The sequence below is a fragment of the Coffea arabica genome, chromosome 1e (genome assembly GCF_036785885.1).
Source record: "Coffea arabica cultivar ET-39 chromosome 1e, Coffea Arabica ET-39 HiFi, whole genome shotgun sequence".
Lineage (NCBI taxonomy): Eukaryota > Viridiplantae > Streptophyta > Magnoliopsida > Gentianales > Rubiaceae > Coffea > Coffea arabica.
In genome coordinates, this window is record NC_092311.1 from 56,271,901 (window position 1) to 56,286,196 (window position 14,296).

Sequence of the window (14,296 nt, forward strand, 5' to 3'; positions counted from 1 at the left end):
CGCACCGCCATAAAAGCTCAAGCTTTGGCTGACTTCCTTGCCGAGCTCACCTTCACGGAAGGTCCGGAGTCCACCTCAGCCTTAGCCGAGGTGTCCTCCTCACCCCAGTGGACATTGTATGTCGATGGATCCTCCAACGGAGAAGGCAGCGGAGCCGGACTTCTCCTGGAAGGACCTCAGGGAGAGGTGTGCTCCTACGCCCTCCGCTTTGGCTTCCCAGCCACCAATAATGAAGCCGAGTACGAGGCCTTAATTGCTGGACTCCAGTTGGCCCGAAGGCTCGGCGCCCAGCAAGTCCACGTCCGCAGTGACTCCCAACTTGTTGTGCGCCAAGTTCTTGGTGAATACGAGGCTAAGGATGAGACCATGCAAAGGTACCTCTCCAAAGTTCACCAACTCACCGCATACTTCAAGTCATTCGAAATCCAAAGAATCCCCCGGTCCCAGAATAAGCGAGCCGACGCCCTATCCCGGCTGGCCTCCACTTCATTCTCGGACCTCAACAAGACGGTCTTAGTGGAAGTTCTGAATGAACCAGGATATGTGGAAGAGGTGGCCTGCCCCGTCCACTCCGAAGATAATTGGATGACCCCGATCATCCTCTTCCTGAGTCAGGGAACCCTTCCCGAAGACCGAGCCGAGGCAAGGAAGATACAACGCAAGGCTGCTCGACACGCTCTCCGCGATGGAGAATTGTACAAACGCTCTTACCTCGGCCCCTGGCTGAGGTGTGTCACTCCCGAGGCCGGACGTCATATCCTCCACGAGATCCACGAAGGCCTGTGCGGAGCTCATGTCGGCCACAGGATGTTAGCCAAGAAGACTATGCTCCTTGGATACTTCTGGCCATCACTTCGGCAAGACGCCCAGGACCTCGTTCTCGGCTGTCCTTCCTGCCAAGTCCACGCACCCGAGCATCACCAGCCCTCAAATTTCATGGTCCCCATCACTTCACCTTGGCCATTCGAGCAATGGGGGACAGATATCATAGGTCCTTTCCCTAAAGCGGTCGGGGGCTATACCTTCCTGGTGACGGCTGTGGACTACTTCACTAAGTGGGTCGAGGCCGAGCCACTTCGCACCATCTCGGGGCTGGCCATTCAGAAATTCTTTTGGAAATGCATTGTCTGCCGCTTCGGCATACCTCAGATCATCATCTCGGACAATGGGAGACAATTTGCCGAGAACCCATTCAAGACCTGGTGCGAGAACCTCGGCATCAAACAACACTTCACTTCGGTAGGCCACCCCCAGGCCAATGGTCAAGCAGAAAACTTCAACCGGACTCTCCTGCATGGCCTCAAGACCCGACTACACCGAGCTGGGTCATCTTGGGTGGAGGAACTCCCCAGTGTCTTGTGGTCGTATCGGACCACGCCGAGGTCAGCGACTCAAGAGACCCCATTCTCCCTGACCTACGGAGCCGAGGCTGTCATCCCGGCTGAGATCCTTACCCCCAGCCCTCGGCTGGCAGCCTATGCCGCCGAGGTGAACGACGAAGAGAGGCTGCTGGACCTCGACCTCGTCGAAGAACGAAGGGACCTCGCCTCCGCCCGGATAGCTTCTTATAAGAACACACTGGCACACTATTACAATGCCCGGGTCAGACATCGTAGATTCCGCCCTGGAGACTTGGTTCTCAGGAAAAACTCAGTCAGCCGAGCTGAGCCTCAAGGAAAACTGTGCCCAAAATGGGAAGGCCCCTACCGAGTTGTGGAATCTGACCCTAAGGGGTATTGTAAACTGAGTTACCGAGATGGCTCATTAGTGCCGAGGTCTTGGCACGCCGAGAACCTTAGGTTGTATTATGCTTGAAGTTGTGACTTCATTCAGTTGTTTCATCCAATTATCTTGTCAAGTTATGACTTCAGCTATTTAGTTATTTTTCAACGATATGATGCCCAGCATCTTTTATTAAAAAATAAGGGGGACAAACAAGGGATGAAGTCAAAGCAAGAAACAAAAAGCGCTGAGATAAGAGGAAACAGACTTTCATTTAACAGAAGTATTACAAAAATTACAAGGCCGAGGTCGGAGTGCTACTAAACACTTCACCTCGGCCACCCCCTTGAAGCCTACAAGCCTAAACCCCCGTATCGGCTGCATCCCCGGTCTTGGCTCCCTCCTGGGCATCCATCTCTTCGGCCTCCTTTCCGCCGGGGTGAACTTCATCTCCAGGCTCTTTGCCGACGTCCCCTCCGGCTTCGTCTCCCCCGGCATCCTCTCCAGTTTCTTCCTCTTCAACCCCCTCGAACACTTCGTCGATTTCGGACAGCCATTTGTTGAACTCGGCCTGGACCTCGGCCAGGTCCCTTCCAGCCTGGAGGCCCTCAGCCATCCGGTCGCACAACTCCTTGGAGTCCTCGTTGTAACTGGTATGATTTTTCAGAGACTCCAAGGCTTCGGGAGCGAGATGAGCTGCAGCCTCGTCTATGGCTGATGTGAAGCCAAACATGAAGTTCGGCGTGAGCAGTTGGCCGAGATCCCTGGTGAAGGCCTCAGACCTCCGGAATTCGTCCACCGCCGAGGCTCCAGCACTGTCAAGGGCTTGCTGGTGGGACTTCTTCGCCTCGTCCCCCCTCTTCTGCTCTTCTTCGAGAGCCGATCTGAGACTGTTGACAGTAGCCACGGCCTCCTCATCCTTCACCTCGGCCTCCTTAAGCCGCCTTTCAAGCTCGGCCTTCTCAGACTCGGACACCGCCAGTTGTTTCTCCAACTTGGAGATCTGATTCTGTAGCTTGCCGGTGTCCTGCTCATCGACCAGAGCACAATATCGGTGTGCCATCTCGGCCGCGAAGGCTGAGGTGGAAGCCGTGGTCACCATCAGACTTTGAACCAGCTCGGCCGGGCTCAGCTTCTTCATGAACTCCAAATCCCTTGGCAGAATGGAGTGCATTATTAGCTCTTGAGCGACCCGAGGGTGTTGGCACCTGTCGTTGACCGAAATCTTCCAGTTCGGACACCAATGATTGCCGGAGTGCGTCTTCTCGTCTCCGGAAAACACTGGGGGGCTATGGAAACGATTCCATAGCGAGGTCCCCGACACCGGATTAACCGGAGGCTTCAGCTGCTTGCCTCGGCCAGAAGGAGGTGTGACTATTTTAACAACTCCAAGGGGAACTCCCTCTGGCGCAGACGAGGTGGACCCAGTAGCCGTAGTGGCCGAGCTGCTCTGGCCAGCCTTGGTGGAAGTGCCTTTGGGCGCTGAAGTCTTAGCGGCTGGTCCTTGTGACTTCTTCTTTGGCGGAGGCGCCGACGTCTCGTCCGAACTTTTCCTCTTCTGCCTCTTGGCCACTTCGGACGAGCCGGAGACGACGAGGTCAGACAGTTTAGTCACTGCACAAGGAATAAATATTATCATATGCCTTAGCCGAAATGAAAAGAAAAGCCATGAAAGAAAATTACAAGGTTTCTCAAGTTTAATGGAAAAGAAGGGAGTCTTGGTAGTGTTGATCACGGCTCGACTTATCCCTCCATCTACGAGCACGGCCTCGGGGTAGTCATGGCTGAACAGCCGAAGTCCCGACTTCATCAGCTTCTGGAAGGACTCCTCTTCGGCATCCCCGGCAGAGGGGTCGGCCTTCGCCTTAATTGGCCTCCACCAAAAGCCCCTCGGGAAGTCCACTCCGGACACGAAGAAGTAGTCGCGCTTCCAGTTCTTGATCGAGCTGGGAGCACCGATCACCAACTTCGGGATGGCATTGTTCCTGTTGCCAACATAAAACCATCCCTTGTCCGACGCGTGCGCCTTGAGGGTGTAGCATCGGCGGAAGAGATCGACGGAGGGAGTCACCTCCTGATGTCGGCACAGCATCTCGAACCCCACAATGATGCGGATCGCATTCGGGGTGAGCTGGGTGATTCTCACCCGGAAGTGACGAAGTAAATCTCGGAGGAACCTCGACGTAGGCATCCTCAGCCCGGCCTCCAGCTGTTGAACGTAGACGGCCACCATGCCAAAGGGGGGCTCCGCGGCTGTGTCATCCGCCTCGGGCGGCAATACTTCGTACCACGGCCGGAAGGGGTACTTGTCTACCACCCTCATAGCCCTATCTCTTCCTACGCGACTCCTAAACTTCGGCATCTGGCCGAAGTCGATGTCGGCTACGTCCACTGGAGCAACTGGCTCCGGTACACCCTCGTCATGGGGTATCTCGGTCCCGAGCTCGGTATTATACTCCACCTCGGAGCCGCCCTCGCTGATCTCGGACGATTCCAGTTCCGAGGCTATCTCTCCGGCTCTCACTTCGGTCGATCCTTCCTCAGAACTCTGTGCCGACCCCTCCGAGCTGGACGTCGTTGCTTCTTCCTCAGGATCCGCCCTCACCTCGGTCTGGTAGCTCGGGGTCACGGTTTCTTTATGGGTTTTAGCCGTCTTGGCCATGAGTGAAAGACTAGATAAGAAAGAAAAGGGATACTTACTATCGTTTACGGAACTGGACGAAGTGGATGACTTCGGCTATGATCTCGGCTGGAAAAACTGACCTCGGCAACACTCGCAAATTTTGCAAGTCACAAGCGAAGAAAGAAAGTGATGGGCCATGCGGTGAAAGGGACCACCTATTTATAGGGGATGGCCAGAATCCGAAGAGGCGGCAAGAATACGAAAAGACGACCACGATCGAATTCGAAACGCCACGCCTCTCTCTCTCCTCATTAATGCCCCGTCCTTTCGACTGACACCTTCTGCACGAAACGTCCCACTACTTCACGACGCGACGGTTATCAGTGACCACGTCCTATCAACTGATTCGCCCGTGTCACGTCCCCGCATCTCCCGGAGTAGTTTTGGGACCTCGACTCTTCACGACTTCGGCACAAAGAAGCCTCGGTACCTCCCTGGCCCGAAGCCCCGAGGCTTGGGGGGCTTATTGAGGGTGCTCACCTCGGCCACCCCGCGTGTCCGAGGTGAAGTCACCTCGTCCCTCATCGGAGCCCATCCCTGTCTTGAGCACAACCCCAGAGCCCGGCTTCATCCCTAGTCCACCGTGTAGGTGACCTCGGCACATCCACCTCGGCCGCACATTGATGATGTCAACCTGCCTGACATCTTCCAGGACCAGCACTTTATCTGAAAAGCACGGGAGGCACTTGATGGCACCTGCACCATATCCTCCGTCATCACTCCCAGGCGGCTACAGTGTCAGAGTCAGACTCCCCGACAGGAGACAGAGCCGTAATGTCAGAGTGGGTCCCACTAACATAAGTCCAGAGTCTCGCCTCTACTCTTCTATAAATACCTCCCTCACACTCCCACCAAGTAAGCGGACACTGTTCATTAACTCATTCTCATTATTCTCGTTCTCATACTAACTTGATCGTCGGAGTGATACCAGGGGAGAAGCCCCGCCACACACTTCGGACGAGGAGGTTCACTTCGGACACAGGAGTTCACCTCACTTCATCTCAGAGAGGACTGATCCAGGTCGGTCTAGTTACCAACCAAAAATCACCTCCTCATTATTTTTCCAATCACTTTTTTATCTCACATACATCACATCACAAAAAATGCTACAGTAAATATCTCAAATAAATCATCCAAATAAACTCTTTTACCCAAACAAACTTTAATAAAATTTGAAAGTTGCTTGGGTTGTTTGGTTCTAAGCTACTCTGGGCTCGCCACGGATGTCGCGACCAATGAGGAGCAGGTGACACGAAGAGTCTAGGAGTTTGTGGAAACTACCAACAGTTGCCACCTCATCAAAGTGACACGTGTCTTCTGCTTCTCTATCTGACTCGAATTTTTCTGCTTTCCGTCTAATCCATTTATGATAGCTTTGTCCACTTTCTTGTTTGCTGAAACACACTCATTAAGAAGCTGAGGCAAAGCAACTTTGAGTCTGAGCTTTGAAGTTTGAAGTCATCGAGTTAGCAATCATATTACAGGGCGGTAGAAAACGGAGTTTCCATTTTCTCACATCCGTGAGGAGATGATGCAATCCAGATTGGCGGCCGCAGCAGCATCAAAAGTCCACCGGCTCCTCGTCTCTGCAGCAATATCACAAGATCATCAAGTTTTCCCTCCAGCTGCAGCACCTGGTAGACTTGCCTCTTCCATTTCCGGTGGTGGACGAACTGCTGATCCAGCCATCCACGCAGTTAAGCCCGAAGAAAAAGCCAAGGCCGCCAGTTCCACTAACCAATCAGAGTTCAAACCGGCCGCCACCAAGGACGAAGACCCGTATGTGCCCCCCAAATCACCCTGTTACCCTTCTTCATCTCCTCAGATACAGAGCACGGGCGTGAACCAACCCCGAGAACCCATCATCCAACAAAAACGCTACTGCACCTCCACCACCAGTAGCAGTCCTGCTCCCGTTACCCAGTCAACAGAGGCGGTGAGCTGCGCAGGCTTGGACGGCTCCCCGTGGCCGCCGGAGGGCAAGCAAGAAGGAGAGGACGACAAGGCTTACTTTGAGCACCATAAAGCCTCACCGTTATCCGAGCTGAAGATGGTTGATACTAGGAAGCCTATAACAAGGGCTACTGATGGGACGGCAGGCAATAATCAGGGGGGTTACTACGGTGGTACTGGGGTCATAGTTTGGAGGCCTGAGCAGCTGGACACCGCCGAGGATTCTCTCAGCAGAGCTACGGAGATTTGGAAAAGTAATGCGATGAGGGGTGACCCGGATTCCCCCCATGGCAGAATTCTCAGAGTTCTTCGCGGGGAGCTTTGCGTATACGAGCACGATAACTAGTATACTACAAAATTCTCTCGCACTTTTGTCTTCGTGAACTCGAAGCGAAGCTTGGGGACCTATCCGAAATGTGTGTAATTGTGGTACTAACTGTTAAGCCATTTTTAACTTGACAATAGCAACGAGTACGTACAGTTGGCAAAGCTTGCCTTTTAGCCATTTTTTAAAAGCTTCCTTGTTGAAGCTTTTGCTTCTTCATAAATTTGGACCACACATACAGGGCTTGTAAAAAAAAAAAGGGTTTTAAATGGCATCCAAAATAATTGTTTGTGGTACCGGTTCCGATAATCTCGGACGCAGTTAACTGCAACGATCTCTCCTGAAGATGGAGAGAGAAATCGCTCCTTTTTTTAAGTACCTTATGAAAACTTTTCCAGAGTTAGTTCAAATGATTTCCCTTCAATTATAAGAAAAGGGAAGGTAACATGTGCGCCTTCATCATCCATCGTGGAAGGCGTAGAGTAGGTGACCAGCGCTGAGTCGCGCCTTCAATGGGTTCTGCCTCATCTAATGTGTCTTGATGGATATTGTCATAGACGCGTGCTATTTTTTTTTTTTTTTTTTGACGCTATATCTTGGTTTTCATTGGATGGTACTCTGTTTTCTCTTCGCAGAAAGGTAATCATCAGCTTAAGAAATACTAGTAACTTTTCCTGGGTAGCAGCATCTTCAACTCCGGTGCCGGTGGATATAAGCATGACCTGCGTATCCTGAAAAGGAATGACTTTACTCCTCTCGAGAGCATTTAAGCGTTCTGCTCCGAAAGCTCAAGCAGTTAGTAAGTAGTAGTAAATCCTAAGCCATGACCGTGTGCGCAGATAATTGGCGGCACGGAGATTATTTGAAATAATATTTTTTTAACACTTTTTGTGAAACCATATGTATATTAGATTTAAAAAAAAATAAAGTGGTTGAAAATAAACACTTTTTGTGTTTATGATTGAAATTAGATTAAAAACATTTTTTTTTCCTTTTACAAATCATGCGAACCAAACGCAGCGTTGATTGTTGCTCTACCATCACCATCCCTCCTCCGTTGGCCTTGCCGATGTGGCAGCTTCTGTGTCTCGGTGCTATTGCCAAAGTGTCCAGCAAACAAACATGACTAACAACATCACGTGCCCCTTGCAATTGTCCTCCTTTCATTCAATCCAAGTTGAACTCCCATTCTTCCACTGTCCTCATCCGATATCGGTCTCCTCAACTCTTATACCCCTTTGTTCCCATTGGACCCATTTCAAATTGGTTGTGCTAATGTTTTCTTGACGCAAATGAAAACATTTTCCTGGGGCATGCTTTAAAGGAAAAGAAAGAAAGAAAAAATTCTGAAAATGTTCGTGTACGGGGGAGGAGTTCGGGGTGGCAATGCTCATTTCTTCAAGTAATCTAACTTCCCATTCCGATTACTGAATGGGCTCTTCGATTAAGTCCGTCTCCATGATACACCTCAAGATTAAGGTAGCATGCGGCGGCTTAACCAAAAGGGACTAAATTAATTATAGCCACGGAAATCGACAGGTAAACTCGGAGCGGGGCAAAAAGTGGAACGCTGCCTCCAATTTGGAATACAGATAAACCATGCCGTGTAAAGTAAGTATTATTGTTGAGCCACAAAGTCTATGAACTCGACAGCCGGAAAAAGAAAGCAGTAGCTACCACTGCGATTAGAGTTAGAGTCACGCGTAAATAGAATTATTTTTGTGGCGCAAGCAAAGATTACTGCTAGTCACATCTTTATTCTACCACCAAGCATCATTATACAACAACAACAGAAACAGAAATAGAAATACGGGGAGAAGAATGATGGATAACCTCACAACAACACAATAGTTTGTGATGATATCATATTCCTCGAATAGGGACTCTACTGTACTTGATTACGGCAGGATGAAAGCTGTCTTCTCCATTCATCCTTTTCTCCCAGGATGTTGTGTCGACGTCTATTCTCCCAGGTGCTCCTTTATACTGATTAGATTATGCTAAAACGCACCGAAATTGCATCAACATAACAGTAACAGTTACGGTAGCTGGCGCTCCTCTAGTTTAATTAGTTTGGCAACTTATGCTCAAGTCACCAATAGAGAGATGAAGACGAAGGGGAGAAAAATAATTGTAAGCAGACAAAGAACAGTGGGTTCCCTCTTCAATGCTACTGAAATCGATGGAGTGCTGTAATTGTAATATGGATAGTACGGAACAGCTTGGTTCGGTGGGGGATAGTAGGAGCCGCCGCCACCACCTGCAGCCGGGGAGGGATTTGAAGATTCCCCTGGCGGGGGTGGTGAGTAGTAGGATGAGCCAGAAGAAGGGGGTGGTGGAGGGCACTCAGGGAGTAGCGGGGGTTGAGGAGGAGGCGGAGGGCAGTAGGACTCTGGGATTTGTGGAGGAGGGGAAGGAGGCGGGGGTGAAGGTGACGGTGGCGGTGGCGGTGGGGGAGGAAAGATTGGTTGACGTGGGTTGGAACAGGCTGAGCACATTGTGCAAGAGATTTGGTCCCTAGCCATGGCAGTTACAGTGGACATGGCTTCAGAGACTCTGCCGTGCGTAATAATAATACCAGTCAAGTACACAAGGGCAGTGAATGATAGGCTTAGGCTCCCCATCGTCCAAAATGTTGAGACTTTCACAATTCAATTCAATTCAATGAAAGGGGGGTTGAGGCCGTCTGTCTGTCTGTCTGTCTTGATAGTATATTACTATATTCGATGCCGCACTACAGAAGGGCCCTAGCGGGTGGGAGGAAGGCGGAGGTTGGAAAATGGAAGTAGAGAAGTGAGGGAGGTGGAATGGGTGAAATTAAAATTGGGTACTCAGTCACTCCTGGGAACGTGGTGTAGATTTTCAAGGTGCGTTTGGAAAAGCGAGTGTTGGCGGAATGGAGTTGACGCGATCTGAGTTGTTAACATGTGTGCGCAATAGAAAGAGCGTCGTCCTGTCCCAGTACAAAAAAAATAATTCAAGGCACAGCGTTCGTCCATATCTGTTTTGGTATCATCTACGCCACCATTTCGTTATCTTCATTCATCCTGGCAGGCCTTCGCGAAATTTTGTTGTGACATCAAGCCTGTCGGTGCGCCGACATCCTCTTTCATTTTTTTTTTTTTTTCCTTCCATGTGGATTCGATTTCATCGATGCAACAAAGGTTGTCGAGGCTGCTTCACTTCTCATGCAACATTTTACATGCCAAGTGTGACCTTACTTGCCTCGCCAATCTTAAAAAGCCAGAGCTGCACTCATAATATATAATACATGTCAAACATAAATGGTAGCAAATGCAGGAAATTAAAGATAAACAAAAGTTTAGGTTGAGGTCTTCATTTGAGGTTGTCTTTGACTCTTAATTGATTTTGGCAAAAAAAAAAAAAAAAGTAGGAAATAAATAATATTCATTAGTGTTCATTTCCTGAAAGAAATGCCAGATTGGTTAGCTAGGCAGCTGATTGAAAGGTTAGGTCGAAGCCAAAGGTTTGATCCCACCAACCAACCCACGATTTCGCAAAATCAGCATCCAGCCGTTGGATGATCAAGGGCTTGCCGGCACATCAACTCTTTATAGCAACAAATTATCCGCCATTTCATTTGTTTTTGAACATTCAAAATGTTGTGCTGTTTTAAAGACAAAACAAAGCACAATCACAAAACACACAAACCCAATGCAGTATATGTCATCTACGAGATATTCTAATTCTACTGTGCAATTCAGCCAAAAACCGCCATGGCACCACCAAAAAAATACTACATGCAATCACGCAGAAATTGCAGATGCATCCTCAAAGCCTTACTTTCACGCACGCACGTCTTCAATTTTTCCGCCTTACTAATATATTGCTTTATATTTCCAATGGTTTTTTGTTCGTGTAACAAATGTCAGATGATAAGCGAAGCCATCACCTCGCTGAAGGATAGACATGGTTCGAGCCAGCCTGCCATAGCAAAATTCGTTGAGCGAAAGTACCCAGAATTGCTTCCACCAAATTTCAAGAAACTCCTGTCTATTCAGTTGAAGAAGTTTGTGAGATCAGAGAAGCTGACCAAAGTGAAGAACTCCTATAAGATCTCTGCTCCCAAAAAAAGTGGTCGTAGAATCTGCAAAGAAGATCCAGCCCGAGGCAACTGCTACGAGGAGGGCTGCGGCCAAGAAAAGCAATGCTCGTGGACATGGACCCAGCACGAACAAAAGGAGGGCAAATGAGAAGGCCTTGAAGAAGATGAAGAGGCTGAGTCAGGTGGAGACTCCGGTGGCTTTGAAGAAAAATTCTAGAGGATTGGTCACGACCGTCAAGGGGTCCATTACTGGAGCAAAGATGAAGCGGTTGCGTCAGGTGAAGACCCCCGAAACACTGAAAAACAAGAATGCAGCCAGCATTCCTGCGAAGAAGATCACAAGTTATTACCAACTCCATGTCTTCAAAATCACCAAACGCTGCTAGGCCCGATTGCCAAGAAAACTAGGAAATGATCGTATTCATTTCATAGGGTGATTAATTATAGTTGAATGATTGTGAACTAGTAGTGCTACATACATCCAGTTGGACTTGGAGTGTCTGGTTAAGGCTAAGTATTTCTACGGTTAATTGCACTTTGCATACCCGAATTATTTGCAGTTGGCATTTTGCCCCGTAAGCTATTGTTTGCTGTCTCAAAAGTTCAGCCATTTTTTTTTTGGGCGTTGCAAAGTAACGATTTGAATACCAATCAAATTAGGTTATTAAAATACTTTACAGAATGCTTAAGAGTTTGAGAGCCTATGTTGCTAAAATCGATAGTTTAGAGGCACACCGCTAATAGACCTTCAATTTTTTTTTTGGGGAGGGGGGGTGCCGCAGGTGAAAAAAGAACAGGAGGATTAAAAAGGAACTTAAGTCTTGCAAATTGGCCGCCAGGTTCGGTTGTGAAATGTCAGGCTCATCAATAGCTTTGATGATCAGAAGTTGTGATGGGAGTTTTGCTTATGGGAGAAGGAGGCATGGAAGAACGGGATGAATATTTAAGTATAGAAAGTGATTTTTTTTTTATAAAAAAAAAAAATCATTTCATTCAATCAAATATGCACTAATGGCAGAAAATACAATAAACAATAGATATAGATCTGAAATCAATAGATATAACGATCTAAAAAAATATAAATAAAAATAACATTGATGCTCTTATATATCTTCTATTCGGATGAATCACTGTAACTCAAGACATCAGTACACGTATCTTGAAAATTAGATCTGGGAAACTAGATTCTAAATTGACAAAACAACAAATTTCATAACGATAAAAATCTAAAAGAACTCTCATAAGGAAAAACCCAAAAGATAATAAAACTTTTATTAGAACAATTTAGAAGAGAAGAAACTCTAGATTTGGAAGAAAATATCAGATTTGGTCTCTCTCCCGTGGAAGAGATGAAGAAGATCTTGATTGGAAAAGTTCTAGGGAGAAAGGAGAGAAAAGCGTCTTAGATGTGCGTTTAGAAAGTGATTATAAATCGCAATTAGCAAAAACAATGATTTTAGCAATTATTTGAACATGCGATTGTGATCCAGATGTTTGTTGCAAAATTGTTTGATCATTTGGGGGGTAAATTTGAAAAGGAAAAAGATAACAAAAATTTACACCAAGCCTGGTTTTTCCTTTATGTATGGTAGAGACAATCAATTCAATTATTCTTAAATTATCCAATACAGCTAATAAACCTATAAATTCCCTTTTCCACATTGAAGCTGCTATATGTTGACGAGATGCACCCATCGTCCCTCATTCTTTTTCTTTTTATTAAAACATTTTTTTTATTTATTTTACCAACTACCAATTGAGATTATAAGTAATTACCAAATAACTATCCTTTTAGAATTTTTACATCATTAAATTCTTTTAATATTTAGTATAATAACGTAAAATCAATTTTTATGAAAAAGTTTCTACGGGTACTTTTAAAAAAAAAAATTAATGACATGTACCTCTGGTGTGCCTACATATCTTGTAAATTTAATGCATAGGGAATTTTTTTTTTTTTTTGGGTATCGAATTGCTAGTTTCGGTCCATATTCAAAATGTGGAATTTACAACCTGTACGTGCAATTTGAAAAAGTTTTCTAATTAAATCAATAGAAATGTCAAAAATAAAATATGGAAAAGTAATATGTATGATTGTTGCTTTAGTCACGCTTACATTTATAAATAAGTACGGAGTACAACAAAAGTGTTGAAGTAAAATGATCCGATGCCATATGACTTCAAAAGTGGGGAAAGATAAAAAGCAAAATTTAATACAAAAAGGATCAAAAAAATTCGAGTTTATTGCCATTATGATCTTCCTCTTAAAAAATATTTCCAAAACTAATACAGTTTCAAATTTTATTCCCTTGTTAATATGTTTGTTGCCCTGGGGACTTTAAATATGAAAAACTAATCACTTTTAAACTTTCGCTCTTATCTTCTTTGAACTTGAGAGGTAAATCCCATTAAAGTGTCACTACTCTTAAGAGCTTAATTAACATTCACATTAGAAGAATTCTTCATTATTTTTCAATAGCTCAAATTTTGCTACTTCTTCTCTATATATTGTTCATTGCCTACCTTGAGGAAATTCTTAATATATTTGAAAATTTCTTAAATCGTCATACCAACTAAAAAATTTTCTTACCTTGTGTATGATGAATTGCCATACAGATAAACATAAATCTTTAGAGATCTATTGTGTTAATTCATGATTTTTTATTGTTAGAATGCATAATGATAACTTTTCCAGATATCGACAATTAACTAACCTTGGTGTTAATTCTAATGTTAATTATGACTTAGATTCTTTGTGATGAGTCAAAAAAATGCAGAGACTTTTTTTTCATTTCTTTTTTCCTTTAAAATGAAACTTTTATAGTTCATACTAAACTATGATCATTATCAGAGCCAAAATTTAAGCGTGATTAGTTTTCCATCTTTAAAGTCCACATGGCAGCAAATATATTAACAAGGGAATAAATTTTGAAATTGCATTAGTTTGGAAATATTTTTTAAGAGGAAGATCATAATGGCAATAAACTCAAAAAAATTCAATCTCAACTGGAATACTTACCCCTCTCACCTCACCATTAATTGGTTCCGACCATCTTGATTAAACGAACAAGAGGTGTGAGTATCATTAAACATTTGGTCGCTATCAATGGCATGGATCCTGTGGGCCAAAGTTGGAATCATCGAACCTCTAATATCCACTCATCCGCCCAAACATATCATCTCGAGGATAAGAACTGCATATATCGACTCGAGCAGCAAAACCGGTTCGCATTTTCTTTTACCTTCTGGTTGGGCATGATGCACCGAGGCTCGAACAGTTGTCAGTGCAATCGTTATAAAAGCTTGTGTGCATTTTACACATGGTATAACATCATTTATATATAATGTAATACTAGAACAACAGCGAGTAACAGTACAACATTTTATGGGTCCCACACACATTAAAATCTGGACCTTACAAATTTTGTTGGCTAAATCTTGGCCATTAACTGACAGGGACGGTAACCGTTAGGGATGGCAACGGGGCAAGGGATCCCTCCTCCATCCCCCGCTCCACCGCCTACAAACTTCCCCCGTCCTCGCCCCA

General features: G+C 45.9%; 2 protein-coding genes across 2 annotated transcripts; one reads left to right on the plus strand and one right to left on the minus strand.

The window, feature by feature from the left end:
* Positions 1–1,975: 1,975 nt before the first annotated feature.
* On the minus strand, positions 1,976–4,384 carry LOC113699335 (uncharacterized). The gene is made up of 2 exons (XM_072071578.1): positions 3,406–4,384; positions 1,976–3,336 (listed from the first exon to the last, which is right to left on the minus strand). The coding sequence occupies exons 1-2, from the start codon at positions 4,382–4,384 to the stop codon at positions 2,084–2,086; spliced, it is 2,232 nt and encodes a 743-aa protein (XP_071927679.1). The 3' UTR covers positions 1,976–2,083.
* A 1,383-nt stretch (positions 4,385–5,767) lies between these two features.
* LOC113735498 (uncharacterized) lies at positions 5,768–6,847 on the plus strand. Its single transcript, XM_027262502.2, has one exon. It carries the CDS (start codon positions 5,934–5,936, stop codon positions 6,702–6,704), a length of 771 nt encoding a protein of 256 aa, XP_027118303.2. The 5' UTR covers positions 5,768–5,933; the 3' UTR covers positions 6,705–6,847.
* The last annotated feature ends 7,449 nt before the right edge of the window (positions 6,848–14,296 follow it).